At 36.6% G+C, this 13,384-nt stretch overlaps 2 protein-coding genes across 8 annotated transcripts; one reads left to right on the plus strand and one right to left on the minus strand.

Moving 5' to 3' along the window:
• The first annotated feature begins 381 nt into the window (after window positions 1-381).
• LOC108566273 (microsomal triglyceride transfer protein large subunit) lies at window positions 382-5,894 on the plus strand. 7 transcript variants are annotated; one of them, XM_017926079.1, is made up of 9 exons: window positions 382-530; window positions 601-684; window positions 1,976-2,361; window positions 2,807-2,977; window positions 3,044-3,642; window positions 3,695-4,619; window positions 4,733-4,933; window positions 4,996-5,150; window positions 5,489-5,894. In XM_017926079.1, the coding sequence occupies exons 3-9, from the start codon at window positions 2,104-2,106 to the stop codon at window positions 5,796-5,798; spliced, it is 2,619 nt and encodes an 872-aa protein (XP_017781568.1). In that variant the 5' UTR covers window positions 382-530; window positions 601-684; window positions 1,976-2,103; the 3' UTR covers window positions 5,799-5,894. The 7 variants fall into 7 exon arrangements, with proteins under 7 accessions (XP_017781568.1, XP_017781565.1, XP_017781566.1 ...); XM_017926076.1 differs by having other exon boundaries at window positions 382-684; XM_017926077.1 differs by having other exon boundaries at window positions 382-684; window positions 2,002-2,361.
• Window positions 5,895-8,553: 2,659 nt separating this feature from the next.
• On the minus strand, window positions 8,554-9,336 carry LOC108566268 (putative protein TPRXL). The gene has a single exon (XM_017926071.1). It carries the CDS (start codon window positions 9,334-9,336, stop codon window positions 8,554-8,556), a length of 783 nt encoding a protein of 260 aa, XP_017781560.1.
• Window positions 9,337-13,384: the final 4,048 nt, after the last annotated feature.

Consider the following 13,384-nt stretch of genomic DNA (forward strand, 5'->3'; position numbering starts at 1 on the left):
CATTCTCTAAGTATTTTACGCACCAAAATTGTTGAAATCAATGATCTACTATCTAAGCATTTTTATAATCCAGAGAGATTTAAATTGTTTGTTTGTGCTATAGGAAAGTTAGCTTATTGGAAATAACCAACAAAGTTTTATTAAAATTGCACATTGCATTCAAGAGATGCAATTAAAAAACATCTAGTTAATATTTCTGAATCGGCAAATTACTGGGTGGCCTTGACCGTGCATTGTTTTACCGAATGCAATCACCATGGAAACCGTAAAATGCTTCTTCAAACGATGTTCTCTGGAGGATTCTGAGAGGATCTTAAACGAAATAGGAGTGCGAAGTAGGAAGTTAGAGAAAAGAATGAAACGTAAGGAACTTGCGTCCCGTTCAAACAGATAGAATCAGTTGTTTTCAGTCGACGTCGGTTCCACGAACAGACCGAACAGCGGTTCCTCCTAACGGGATACACGAAGAAGACTATTTCTTCAGTCGTGTACTGGAACGAACGGAATGATGAATCAATTGTGTCGCCGTGGTTGGTTTTTAATTTATTATTTGAATGCAAATTGAAGTAACGGTGTGGTATGTCTGCACGCTTTTAACAGTTTTCGTACGACCGGGGTTGTCTCGTTGTGGACAAGTGTAACAGTTCTTCGGGTGGAAATATTTTTAAATATAACAAACAAAAGGTGAGAACACGAACGATTTTTAATGTTTTTTCTCTTGGATCCACGTGGATCTTATCGTGTTTTATTCTGCTGCCTCCTACGGAACACACAATTGCCAATTAAAGTCATCGAAGCAAGCGGGAAAAGCCCAATTAACATTAATAATGGACCGGTCCAGTTTGAGCGAACCAATAACAACGCCTTCATAATTCTTTTGTTCGTGCTTATGTCAATCGTTGATAACAAAAGAACTACTGTTATTAAATGTAACTTATTCGTTAATTATTTTACTTTAATTACATCAATGATTATTTAATATCTATTGGAAGTTTTTCTGAGAAAATTTGTGTCGTATCCCGGGATGGAAATTGTACAGTGTAAATATGTGTTCAGTTACTGACAGGTCTTGGGTCGTCTTTCTAAGACTTTCTTATTTATAGTAAGGGAGATAGTATTTTTCTGAAGAATGTATTTGAACGATTGTACTTAACTTTCCTAATCATATTGTGTTTAAGCGGATGTACATATTTTGTATTAAGTCATTAAGAACTACATACACATATATGAATAAGATAATATAATAATTTATATAATATAAATAATACCGGTTATACATTTACAAAACTAGGTATTTCAAAAAATATAATTACATCCACTTATTGGTTATTTACTAGTGATTAATTACTATCTTCAATATTTAAAATTAAATTAAAGATTTTCAAGAAAAACTCTAAGTACACTTATTTTACAAATATTAACTTATATATTTATTTCAGAATTATTGACATTTTCAAAATGTTTTTATTTAATTTCTTTAGTTGTGAAACAGAAAACTTGCAATTTATGCTTTTAAAAATAATCAAATTATTTGCAATTTTCAAGGTTACCTACAACTTATTGACAAATCCGTAATTAAATATAATTTATTCTTGTTTAACTTTGTTTATAACTAAAGTGTGTACATAAAATTACATTTTAAATTTACATTTTAATTTAAAAAAATCTAGTCAGTGAAATATTTGTAGACTTTATTTACTGCGCTATTCAATCGTAATTACGTGAAGCAGCATTAATTCTTATCTGGTTAATTTTGAAATAATGAGCACGGAGATAACGAACGATGTTCAAACATCGAAAACGACAATCAAAGTCGCCCTTGTTGACGGTCGCCTTTTGTTCTCTATTTCCGTATTTTTATTTCATTTGTTGTTGTTTGCCGAAAGCCATGTTGTTGCATGAGACGCGTGCATCGTCAGTTCGGCCTATTCGGATTCGTTCAACTTTTATTTATTTTTGCTTTATATCTCTTTAGTTACATTCGCCTGTTATCTGCAACAGCAGGCGTTATCATCGAAGACCCCAGCAACCTCGAGACACATACGATCATCATCATCATCGAGATCATCAACAGCAGCATCGTTGTCCCAGTGATCGGCAGTTATGGGTAGCAGGATCGATGCGATGAAGTTGTGCATATTATCCTGCTGGGTCTTTAGTTTGACCTGTGGGTTTGTCCTACTGAGTTCCGCGGAGGAGACGGAGGTTTTCCATCCAGGAAAAGCGTGGAGTTATGGATACAGATCGACTTTGGCTCTGGTAGAAAAAGGGGGCACAGAGGCCGTCGGATTCAACGTTGAAGGACATGTCACCATCGAGTCGAAATGGGCGAAAGACGAAGAGAGATTGCTCAGAATTAAGGTAAGACACTAAAAAAATTACCATATGTTTCTTCAATTAGTCGTATTTCAAGTTACTAGTTTAAATGTTAAATTAACAATATTTATATTTTTTATTTGGAATTTTATGAATAATAAAAAAAGTAAACTTGTTAAAACGAATTTATATAAGTATATTTTATTCATTATAGATTTAGCTTTAATTTTCATATTAATTTATTAAAATTGATTAAGTAGTTTTCAAGATATTTTTGATAAACTAAAAGCATGCAAGAAAATTAATATCAATTTACAAAATACCATTTTTTTTACAATTAAAAATTGTGAAGTACTTTTCGAGATATTTTTAATAAACTAATAAACAAACAATTGCTTTTTTAAGTTGTTGTTACCTAACCTATTTGAATATATTCTAAGAGTAAGATTAGTCATGTAACAAAAATGAATTGTGATTTTTTTAATTTCAGCTAGAAGAGCCGAAACTTCATAGGAAAGGCGTGATTTCCGCTCTCGAATTCCTGACGAATCATCCGTTCTACGTGGTATGGAAAAGCGGACAAATAAACAAACTTTTGGTTTCGAAGGAAGAGCCTACTTCGCTTGTGAATCTCAAAAAGGGGATTGCCTCTTTGCTGCAGGTAAATTCATTTCTATCAAAAAAATTCAATATTTTGGATACTTAACATTATTATTGTTTGTTTTAGTTTCAAATTTTGGATATGGAAACCAAAGAGGTGGACTCGTCGGGTAATTGCGAAGTTAAATACACATCGGACGGCCCGAACAGAATCGTAAAAAACAAATGGTCTTGTCAAAACTCAGATTTGGAAAGATCGAAGAACCCGGATCCTCTTCTCGGCGCCAACGTCGATTCCAAAAGGGTGATCAGCTACGAATTCAGCGTGGACAGGATCGAAAACGTCATCGGCGAGGAGGAACACGAGATGTCGCTGTCGGCTAGAGAACAAGTTGGAAATAAGCTGATATCGAGACAGGAGTTGCAATTCGAAAGGTTTGAAATTGTTGAAACTGTCAACGCTAAAAATTATTTGGAGGCCTTCTACGAGCTGGAGTCGACCTCATACGACGAGCACAGTCTTGTTTCGGAATTGGAGCATTTTGCTTACGATGATGGCAAAACTTTCGCGCAGATTGTAGGGAATCTGCGAAATAATTTGATCACGAGTAAGATGGGAAGTATAACTTCGGCGAAGAGCTTCTTGAAGTTGGTGGATAAAGCGCGTCACAGCATTAGAGACGATATTTCCAAAGCATTGACGTCCAAGAAGAATAACAAAATAATGTTAGTTTTAAATTATTTTATTGATTTTTTTATTAAATAATTATGATTTTAGGCATCAATTGGTGGACATTTTGGGGTACGTGCAGACTTCGAATTCGCACGATGCGATCAATAAGTTGTTCCATTACGACGATGCCGCCCACGAGGAATATCTGGAGAGGTACTTATGGGCTCTGCAGACGTCTTCGAAACCTAACCCTGAGATTATTCTGGATTTAGTCAATAAGTTTAAGAAGACACAAAATATTAAGGAAAATGTTAAAGAAACTATGGTTATGGCTATAGCTTCCATGGCTCATCATTTGATTAAGGTAGAGCCGACGAAAGAGAATTTGAAAGTTCATAGGGATGTCGAAGAACTAATCGTTAATTACATGGACGCAACCGGCGATCTTTATTATTTGAGAGCGCTGAGAAATCTGCGCTCTCCTACCACCGTTCATGCTCTCCTCAAAATAATTTCAGAGGGAAATTTGAAGCAGGAGATTTTAGCATGGAAAGCGCTAAAAGCTATGGACGGCAAGGCTTTAACACCTGATGTATTCAGAGCTGCGGAGAAGACTTTCTACCAGTTGGACAAGGTGCACGATTCTAGCGCTCGAACATTGGCATTGGACGTGATCTTGGAGAGCGAGATCGTCGGTGATAAATTGGAAGGCTTGGTGCATTTCCTCATCGGAAACGATAAGGCCTTTGAGATCAAACAGTACGCCATCCAAAGATTCAGAATGCTGTCGGAAAGTTGCCCGGTGTTTAGAGGAAAATTGATGGAGATCATCTCCGGAAATCCGAAACTGTTGAGCTACTCCACTTGGGGCCAGAAGGGCCTTAGTGTTGCCCTAGTGAGGCCCTTCCTCGTCGGCGGCTCAAGCAACGGAAGCCTTCTCACCGTGCAGGAGATGAACACAGGGATAGTCAAACGTGGAAGGGTCAACGTCGTCATGGACAAGGATTCCGTCAGCCAGGAGATGTTCAGCGTAAGATCACACCACAAACTTATTTAAATTATTTCACTTTCAATTTATTCTAAATATTTTCAACTTTCATTTTTAAAATAATCTCAACTAATTCTACTATTTTGCTGCTTCAGTTGGGAGTCTTCAGCGGAGGATTGAGTAGCTTCATCTCTTCGGATAGCGAGGAAACGGGCGACGATGAACCTGCGACCGCCGGAATGGAACTGTCGATTCTCGGTAACCAGCTGAGACCGTTCACCTTCTTCAGTGGACAGGGAGAGCTTATGGGACATGTTTTCTCCGGGACGGCTTCGGAGCGCACCACAGCCTTCCAGGTATGCCAATTTCTTTCATCAAATCATTAAATCATAAAATATTTTTTTTAATTTTTGTCAAGGCTTTGGCTATGCTTCATGACCAAAAAGAATTCATCAGATTGGGATCCGGATTCGTGGCGGAACTGGAATTAGCAGGCGCCGCCTCCTTGGATCTTGCCGGACAAATACAATTCTCGTTGTGGAACAAAAATGCCGAATCTCTGGTTGAAAAATCGTGAGTAAAACACCTGGATAATTTAATGAAATTTCAACTTCTATCAGTAATTTTACGAATGAATCAATAGTTTATCATAAATCTTAAAAAACATATTTTGATGTTAAGTTACACGATAACCGTAAATGTTGCTTTCATATAAATACACCTACATTATTCTCTAAAATTTTAACTTTAATTATCATATTTAATATCAAGATGGATTTCGAGTAATTTTATAAAATTGCAAGAAAACCATTTTGGATTACTTATTATAATCTCTACAGTTTTAGCTTTAATTTAAGTATTCATAATCAGTATTATCAAAATGTCTGTTAATGTTAAATGTTTGATTGCAGATCTGCTATTTTGGTTGTCGGAACGATGAGGGTAGACAACAGCTTGGTGCGTTCGGAAATTGAATTCGTCGTTTCTATAGAGCCGAAGCTGAACCTGCAAACGGACATCGACTTCTACAATGACATAATGCTTTGCATGCGATTGACCCAACCGGAAACCATCCTCAGGCACGGCGTCTACAAGATTGAGCGTATCCCCGGAAGCAAACATCGCGTCCGCAAATCCAGGACGGTTTCGCTTCACGTTTCTGGTCGCACTTACGCCCTCAACAGGAAGAACTCGGAGATGTGTTCTAAACTTTTCAAGTGATTCCCATCTCTCAATCTCTATGTTTCTCTCTCTCATCCTTTGCCAAAGAACGATTTTGTTGTTATTGTAAATAATAAACTTTGAAATTTTGTACATGTAATAAAAAAAATTTGCTTAAACGAACACGAAATGTAGAGTCGAGTGGTTATGATTGTGATTCGATGATGTGTTCCAAAATATGGTGAAGAAATTAGGTATTTTATACTCTCGAGTGGACGACGATGATTGTCATCATAAGAATCTGGCGTTCGCGATGTTCGTGGCTTCCGTCGTGGACATCATCCTCTGCCACAAGATCATCTTTTGGGGCTACGACGGAAGGGCCGAAGATCAAGCAGCATGTTCCCAAATTTATTCTAATATTTACCATCAGAGCAGAAACGGCCACGAAGGTCCCGACGTCGTGCAAAGTTTTCTCCTTGTCTGTCCAGCTGTTCTGCAGACTTCGGAGGAACTGTCCATGAAGAGGCTTTGATACGACTTTCTCGAGTCTTTCCTGTAAGATAGCTGATCTTAGTCTTCCTTTGCTGTTTTGGCGACTTATGGACTCAGGCTCGAAATATTTGATCTTTATTTCGTTTGCTTGCTTCGTGAGCGAAGGCACTTTCGCCTTGGTCTCGTCGTGTCTCTTAACCGAGAGAGTATATCGATCTTTGACCTCGCTGATGTAGTCGGAGAGGCCCACAATTGTGCGGTAGTATGCAATCTCAAGCTCGATGAGACTACGGCCGCCAATACTTCTGGGCACATAAAGACGATCCACATCAGCTTTCGGGTGATGGCATCCATGGACTGTGAGCAGTTTCCTGGTCTTCCTGTCCATCTGCTATAGCTCAGAGCACAACCAATTAATAATTCCAAAACTGTACAGGAACTGCCAAGGTGTTGATGGCCTGGATCTTGTTTTTGGAATTTAATTCCGTACCGAGGACGAGTCTGATCCGGCGATCTCTTTGCGCAGTTTCTCCTTCATCTCCCTGGTAAACCTCGTCCTGGTTGAGTTCACGTATTTCGGAATCAAGGTTTGCTCTTGGACTGGGCTCCAATTTACCCTTTTTTATTAGGACTCTAGACTCTAGATGAGACCATTTGTCCAGTTCAAACTCCATCGAGATATCATCGCTGAAATGTTTGACTATTCCGATCTCCTGGTCTAGCTGTTTCTTGTCCCTTGCGTATAACTTAAGGTCATCCATGTAAATCTTCTAGCGTACTCTGTGACCATCCTATCAACTAGTAGTTGGTCCTTACAGCCTTGTGATCTTCGCCTACATCCTTTCTGTCGGCTAGTAAGGACGTCATCACCTTGTTCATGGTCGGAAGGCAAGTAATTGGACGGTAGTTCTTCTGGTCTTGTGAGTCCTTGCCTTTTGGTAGAAGGAATGTTAATCCCGCAGCGCACCTGGATCTTGAGCAGCTCTACTTAGAGCCTTTGCTAGGTGGAGGTGCAAAGAATCCAAGTTTTTTTTATCCAAAAGTTGTACACCTTGTCTGGTCCAGGTGCTTTCCAGTTGGCGAGCATTTTTACGTTGCTCAGCCAACGTAAAATCATTTCAACCACTGGTCGTTACTGCCTTACATGATTCCGCTTCACGTTGGATCCAAGGGGCGTGAGTGTTGTGCGACCTACCATCCTCTAGGATACCTCGCCAGAACCGGTCCACTTTCTCCCTGGAAGGAGGCTCAGTTACAGGGCTTTGTTTTTGATTTAGGCTCCTGTAGAACATCTTAGCATCCGTGTGGAACAGCTTGTTCTGGTAGAACTGATCTGATCGCTTGGTATACCTCCTCAGCCGCTGAGAGATCAGAGCCGCTCAATTTGCGGAGGATCTTCTTGCTGGTGTGTGGATCTGATCTCCGCAAGAATAGCATCAGTCTCTGCTCTCGTGAACGTTCTCTCAATCACTCGCCGCTGGGTTGCCAGTTTGTTAGGGTCGATGCCCGGAAGGAGGAGAGGGTTTCTTCTTCTCCAGACCTCGAATGTCCCCTTTGTTTTTGGCGCAGATACTTCCCTATTTTGTGCTGGGGTCCAAGAATGTTTCGTTGTTTTGGACCTGGACGATGTTGTGCTCTGAGGGCCAGGTTGAGAAGACTAGGTCTGGTAACTCTCAGAGCTGTCTAGCGTTGCCGAATCGATAGCTTGAACTGCAATCCCGGCTTGTTTGACAGCTTAGGTCATTAGCCTCTATCACAGTCGCAAAGGACTCATAAAGAGCTCTAGAGAGCTCTACTAATATTATAACGTTGATAGAATTTTTAAATCGCACTCCGTTCAAGAAATTATTTTTATTTTTTGAACGAGTTGAGCGATTTGGATGAAACTTATTATACGCATTTTAGCGAGCGCTACTAATATTATAACGTTGATAGAATTTTTAAATCGCACTCCGTTAAAGAAATAATTTTATTTTTTGAACGCGTCAAGCGAGTTGATTTGGATGAAACTTATTATAGTCATTTTAGAGAGCGCTGCTAATATTATAACGCTGTTAGAATTTTCAAATCGCACTCCTTGCAAGAAATTATTTTGTTGAGCGATTTGGATGAAACTTATTATAGTCATTTTAGAGAGCGCTGCTAATATTATAACGCTGTTAAATAACTATGATCTTAATACTATTCACCACGATTAAAACTTTTTTTAACCATGTAAAATACTTACTAAAAAATAAATTCTTAATATATTAAAACTTAATTTTGAATATAATTAAATATTCACTGGTGTTTGAGTTTGAGTGTTAAAGGTATTAAATGATTAATAAATATCTTCAAGCATCTGCTGAATCTCGTAATAGTTGATTTCGTCTGAGTAGGTCTGCTCTTCGCTGGAAGTGTTGTTATAACCTGGATTTACTTCGTTCAATGTTGTGTACTGCTCGGTGCATTCTTCGTTATTGTAAATTGGGGTTATAAACTGTGGTGAGACGATATCGTTGAATTGGTTTGCAGACGGATTCAGCGGCGGCGAATTCGATGGTGAAATTGCTTTAACTGCAGATTGATCCATCGGTGAAGGAGTACAGGATGACGATGGTCCTAGTAAATTGATGTTCTGATAGGGAATTTGTTGTTCCGGAGAATTTGATGTTGAAGATTGTATAACGTTGCTTGGGTATCCAAGATTTTGATCCATCGTCGGCGAAGAGTTTGAGTGGTACGAAGAAGCTGATGGCATTTGCATAAAGTTGTTTTGGTATCCGAGACTTTGATCCAAAATGGACGGCGAATTTGAATGGTAAGACGATGGAGAGTTTGATTTACCAGCAGATTGATCAGTCGGTGAAGAAGTATAGAATGACGATGGTCCTAGCAAATTTATGTACTGATTTCTAATTGATTGTTCTGGAAAATTGAAAGATGTTGACGATTGTAAAACGTTGCTTTGGTATATAAGATTTTGATTCATCATCGTCGAAGTTTTCGGGTTGTAAGATGAAGCTGATGGCATTTGCAGGACGTAGCTTTGATCCAACATCGGCTGAGATTTCATGGTCGTTGCCATACTCGTAGCAACTCTAATATTTTCCTTCTCCTTCATTCTGCGATTTTTAAACCAAATATTTATCTGCTTCTCCTGCAGATTCATCTCCAATGAAGTTGTACCTCACCGTCCTGGAGATGACGTGCATCTTCTTGAACGTCTCCTCCAGTTTGTTCAGCTGGAAAGACGTAAACGAGGTGCGAACTCTCCTCGGTCTTGCTACTCTTCGAGCGTTTTCACTAGCTTGCTCTTGTGACATCTAATTATAAGGAAATCAGAAAAAAACAAATTAGTTAGCAAAATACCTCCATATTGTTAAAGTAAACTTGATTCTGCATATTGATATTGTTCTGAACGGAAGACACTCGGTTTTTGAATGATGGCCTCAAGCTCTCGTCGGTACTTATGTACTGAGTCGGGGTTCTAACCCTGCGGCGGGGATAAATCCTAACCAATCACAAGGCACAAAATGTTTTCCTTTAACCTGTAGTCATGGTTCCCTCTTTCTATTAACATAAACAAAATGAAATCAAAAATATTCAATTGTTTCAATGTTTCAATGTTTCATACAATTCATTCTCTAAACTCAAACAAAACTAAGAAATGTTTACATTCACTTCATATTTCAATTAATTTAACAAAGGTAACGTAAATTTTACTTTGATTACAACAACAACAAAAATAATTTACAATAATTAAATACGAGATTTATTATAAAGTTTATAAAAATATTTACAGTTTCAATACAAAAATTACAATTTTTTGTCGTTAAAACGTACAAAGTATTTTATAAAATGGACTTTTTCATTATTTCATTAAATTTAAAGAAATTTTACAAACTTTACTTTAAAAACAACAAAAATCAACGTTGATTAAGAACAAAATTCCATAAGTTTTCGAATTTTCTTTCACAATAATTCACTTTTTTTGTGTTATTAAGTTATAATTTGTTCATCAACCAGATGAGATTATATGATTTTTTTTCTTGAATTTCAATTACCAAAAATACGTGAATTAAGAATATTTGTACAGTGGAACCTCGCTTAACGAGTTTAATCCGTTGCAAAATTTCCGGATTTCTACTCGTATAGTAAAACATATTCAAAAATACACATAAAAGGCGCACAATCCAGGACTTCTCTTCTCATCGTCACTCGTTAAGCAAAACATTTTTCTTACAATTCATTTTGATATTATTGAATTTTGTTCAAAAATCAAAGTTAATTAAAAAAATTATAAATATTTTCAAAACTCACAAAAAACGGTTACTTAAGAAACATTTTATTATTATAATTATTGATTTCATGAATAATATTTTCTGAGCGACAACAGAAATAGTGGGAAAAATTATAGACTTCTAGATATAAGATTTTTCTCCAACTATAGTAATTAAAATCGCAATTAGCAAGGGAACCCGAGCTTACCCAATCCCTCCAAATCCCAACTCATCACATTCCACCACCCCAGAATCCGCTCTTCCCAACCCCTCGCCATCACCCTGTGGGATTCCCGAATCCTCAAATCCAAAGCAGCTACGTACCTCGGAATCCAGCTATCGCAAACCCTAAATACTCAGCATGCTCTCGGTCCCCTCTTTAAAAAAGCAAATCAGCGATTAAATCTTATTTCCTGCCTCCGCTTCAAACGGGGTGGTTGCTCCGCTGAAACACTTCTCCCTACCTACAAAGTTTTCATCCACCCTATCCTCACTTACCCCATAACATACTACACCATTGCTCCACCCAGACAACTAAAAAGAATCCTTCAGTTTGAACGCAAATGCATCCGCAAAATCCTTCGCCTTCACTACCGACACACCTCTTCACCTCACCTGGTCACCTTCCCAAACATCCTCGAATACATAAAACAACTCCAAGGCCGACTCGCTTCACGCATAGCCCTTCAAGATCACCCCACCCTCTCACTCTTCAAACCCCCTTTAGGTGCAACATTCTGCAAAGTGCCAAAGGAAAAAATCCCTCACCCCCCTGCCGTTCTGGCGTCCTACGCTAACTCCAACGACCCCACATTAATACAACTTCTCCAAGACTTTAAAAAACACTCCCCCTCAGTGATGTAAAATATTCGTTTTTTCGTGCAGTGAAGTGATTTGTTTAAGTGCATTTATATTTGTGTCCTGTTACTAATATTTATTTGTGTTCTTCTATCTCGGTTTATTTTCTTATTATTATTGTTGATGTTTTTTTTTGTTTTGTTTTGTAAACCCTAATCACAGAAGGCTGAAAGAGGCTAAAGCCCATAACAGTCTACATTTTTATATCACACCCTTTGTTAGAGCAGTACATATATCTAAATAAAAAATTTAAAATTGAAAAAAAAAAAAAAACCCGAGCTTTACAAAGTAGTTAATTGATTTAATTCTTCTAATTCGCATTTTCTTTTGGCCATATCAACATAATTATGTAATAAACATTAAAACGTATGCATTTGTACAACCGTTTTTTTCTTCTTCTAAAAAAGGCAGCAGTTTTTTTTTCTATTTCACAGCGGTAATAAAAACATGTTTTTCATGTAAACCTGTTTCAATAACAGTTTATTTGCGTTGTTTCAGTTACAAACGTTGTTTTTGACGGAGTCAGGTAGAAAATGTAAGGGTTTCGAAGCGATAACGTTTGTAAACTTCGTAGCTATATATCTTATTGCTAATATTTCTTTACAAAAGGGAAAGTTCGATTTATTCTATTCATAATATTGACAACAAAAACAAAAACAAAATAAACAACAGTCTCTAAGATTTTCGTATTATATTTTAATAATAACATTATTGTCTTACAAACAAAAACAAGAAATTTGGAGAATTTGATATTTCTTTATGTGGTTTTTAATGCAGTTATATAACAAGGAAGAAGTGTAGATTAATGCAAGGAAAAGAAAATTGAGCGAATTATTTTACAATTTTGATATATTTTGTGATTATTTTTCAAGTTTTCACTCGTGTATGTGAAAGTAAGTAAAAATCAATAAAATATAATAGTTTAACATTCAACTTTCTTACGAGAAACGAAGATTTAGATAAGGTATTAATCTCTAAAACTGGCGGTAATTAAAATGAACATTGTTAGTGAGAAAACGAGAATTTCGATGTAGTAAACTCTACGATTTTCATAGAATTTCTTTTGGTAAGCTATCCGCTTCAATAACTAATAACTCGAGTGATTTCTCTAAATGAAGAACAATATTTTCATTCATTAGAAATAACGATGTTAACGAAAAAATTGCACGAAATTTTTTTTTTCTAGAAAGAGCCAAAGACCAGGTGATAAAACCTGTTATAAAAGTTACTTTTGCTCTTGCTACTGTGCATTTTTCTGAGAACAATAAAGTAAATTTCAGCAGCTTTCAGACTTCTGAAGCCAAAATTTATTGGGAATCATCACTGTAAAATCAAGAATTCTATGCCTTCAATAAAATCGGTTTGCGACGTACTTTTCCAGAACATTCTTCAGGCATGCTTTTTCTTCTTTCTCAAAAGGAATTTATCTGCAAGATTATCACCAATAAAACTTCTTTAGAGTTTTTTCATTATTTCCTTTATTTTTGCATTCAAATTTGTTAATACTTCTTTTGACGATTTAACAAAGTTGAAAATGTAAGAGAAGAAGCACTTGACTACTTGAATCGTTATTGCTATGCTTTTTCCACTTGACTCTCTGCATGATGCACCATTATGATTGCTAATTTATTTTTGAATTTACTTTGAAAAAAAACCAAAACTGAATCTTTATTAAAATAGTGAATTTATCCGCAAATTTAACTCATTTTTGCTTCAATTGTATACATTTGAATATAATTCTGAAACTTTCCGAATTCAAATGCTCTTTTACAGGCACTTTTTCATGCTCTTTATTATATCAAATTCTTAGATTTGTAATCATTTCAGAATATTTCATTCTATAGACAAAAATAAGTTTTATAACAAATTGTGCATATGTAAAAAAATAAATAAACATTTAGATTCAAAGTTTGTTTAAAGTAAAGTCACAATAATTGTAATGATGTATCAGGTAGAGAATCAAGTGGAAAGGCATAGAAACAACCATTGAAAATAGTCAAGTGATTCTTTTCTTCATTATAACTCGTATAG

Source organism: Nicrophorus vespilloides, unplaced genomic scaffold, assembly GCF_001412225.1.
Source record: "Nicrophorus vespilloides isolate i.1.1-1 unplaced genomic scaffold, Nicve_v1.0, whole genome shotgun sequence".
In the NCBI taxonomy this organism is placed as follows: Eukaryota; Metazoa; Arthropoda; class Insecta; order Coleoptera; family Silphidae; genus Nicrophorus; species Nicrophorus vespilloides.

What these genes read in the sequence shown, in the direction of transcription:
- LOC108566273 (XM_017926076.1), top strand. Translation starts at nt 2,104, where the DNA reads ATGGGTAGCAGGATCGATGCGATGAAGTTGTGCATATTATCCTGCTGG. An exon ending in TCAGCCAGGAGATGTTCAGC is followed by an intron (nt 4,620 to 4,732) that starts GTAAGATCACAC and finishes TTGCTGCTTCAG; the next exon opens with TTGGGAGTCTTCAGCGGAGG. An exon ending in GAATCTCTGGTTGAAAAATC is followed by an intron (nt 5,151 to 5,488) that starts GTGAGTAAAACA and finishes GTTTGATTGCAG; the next exon opens with ATCTGCTATTTTGGTTGTCG.
- LOC108566268 (XM_017926071.1), bottom strand. Translation starts at nt 9,336, where the DNA reads ATGAAGGAGAAGGAAAATATTAGAGTTGCTACGAGTATGGCAACGACC.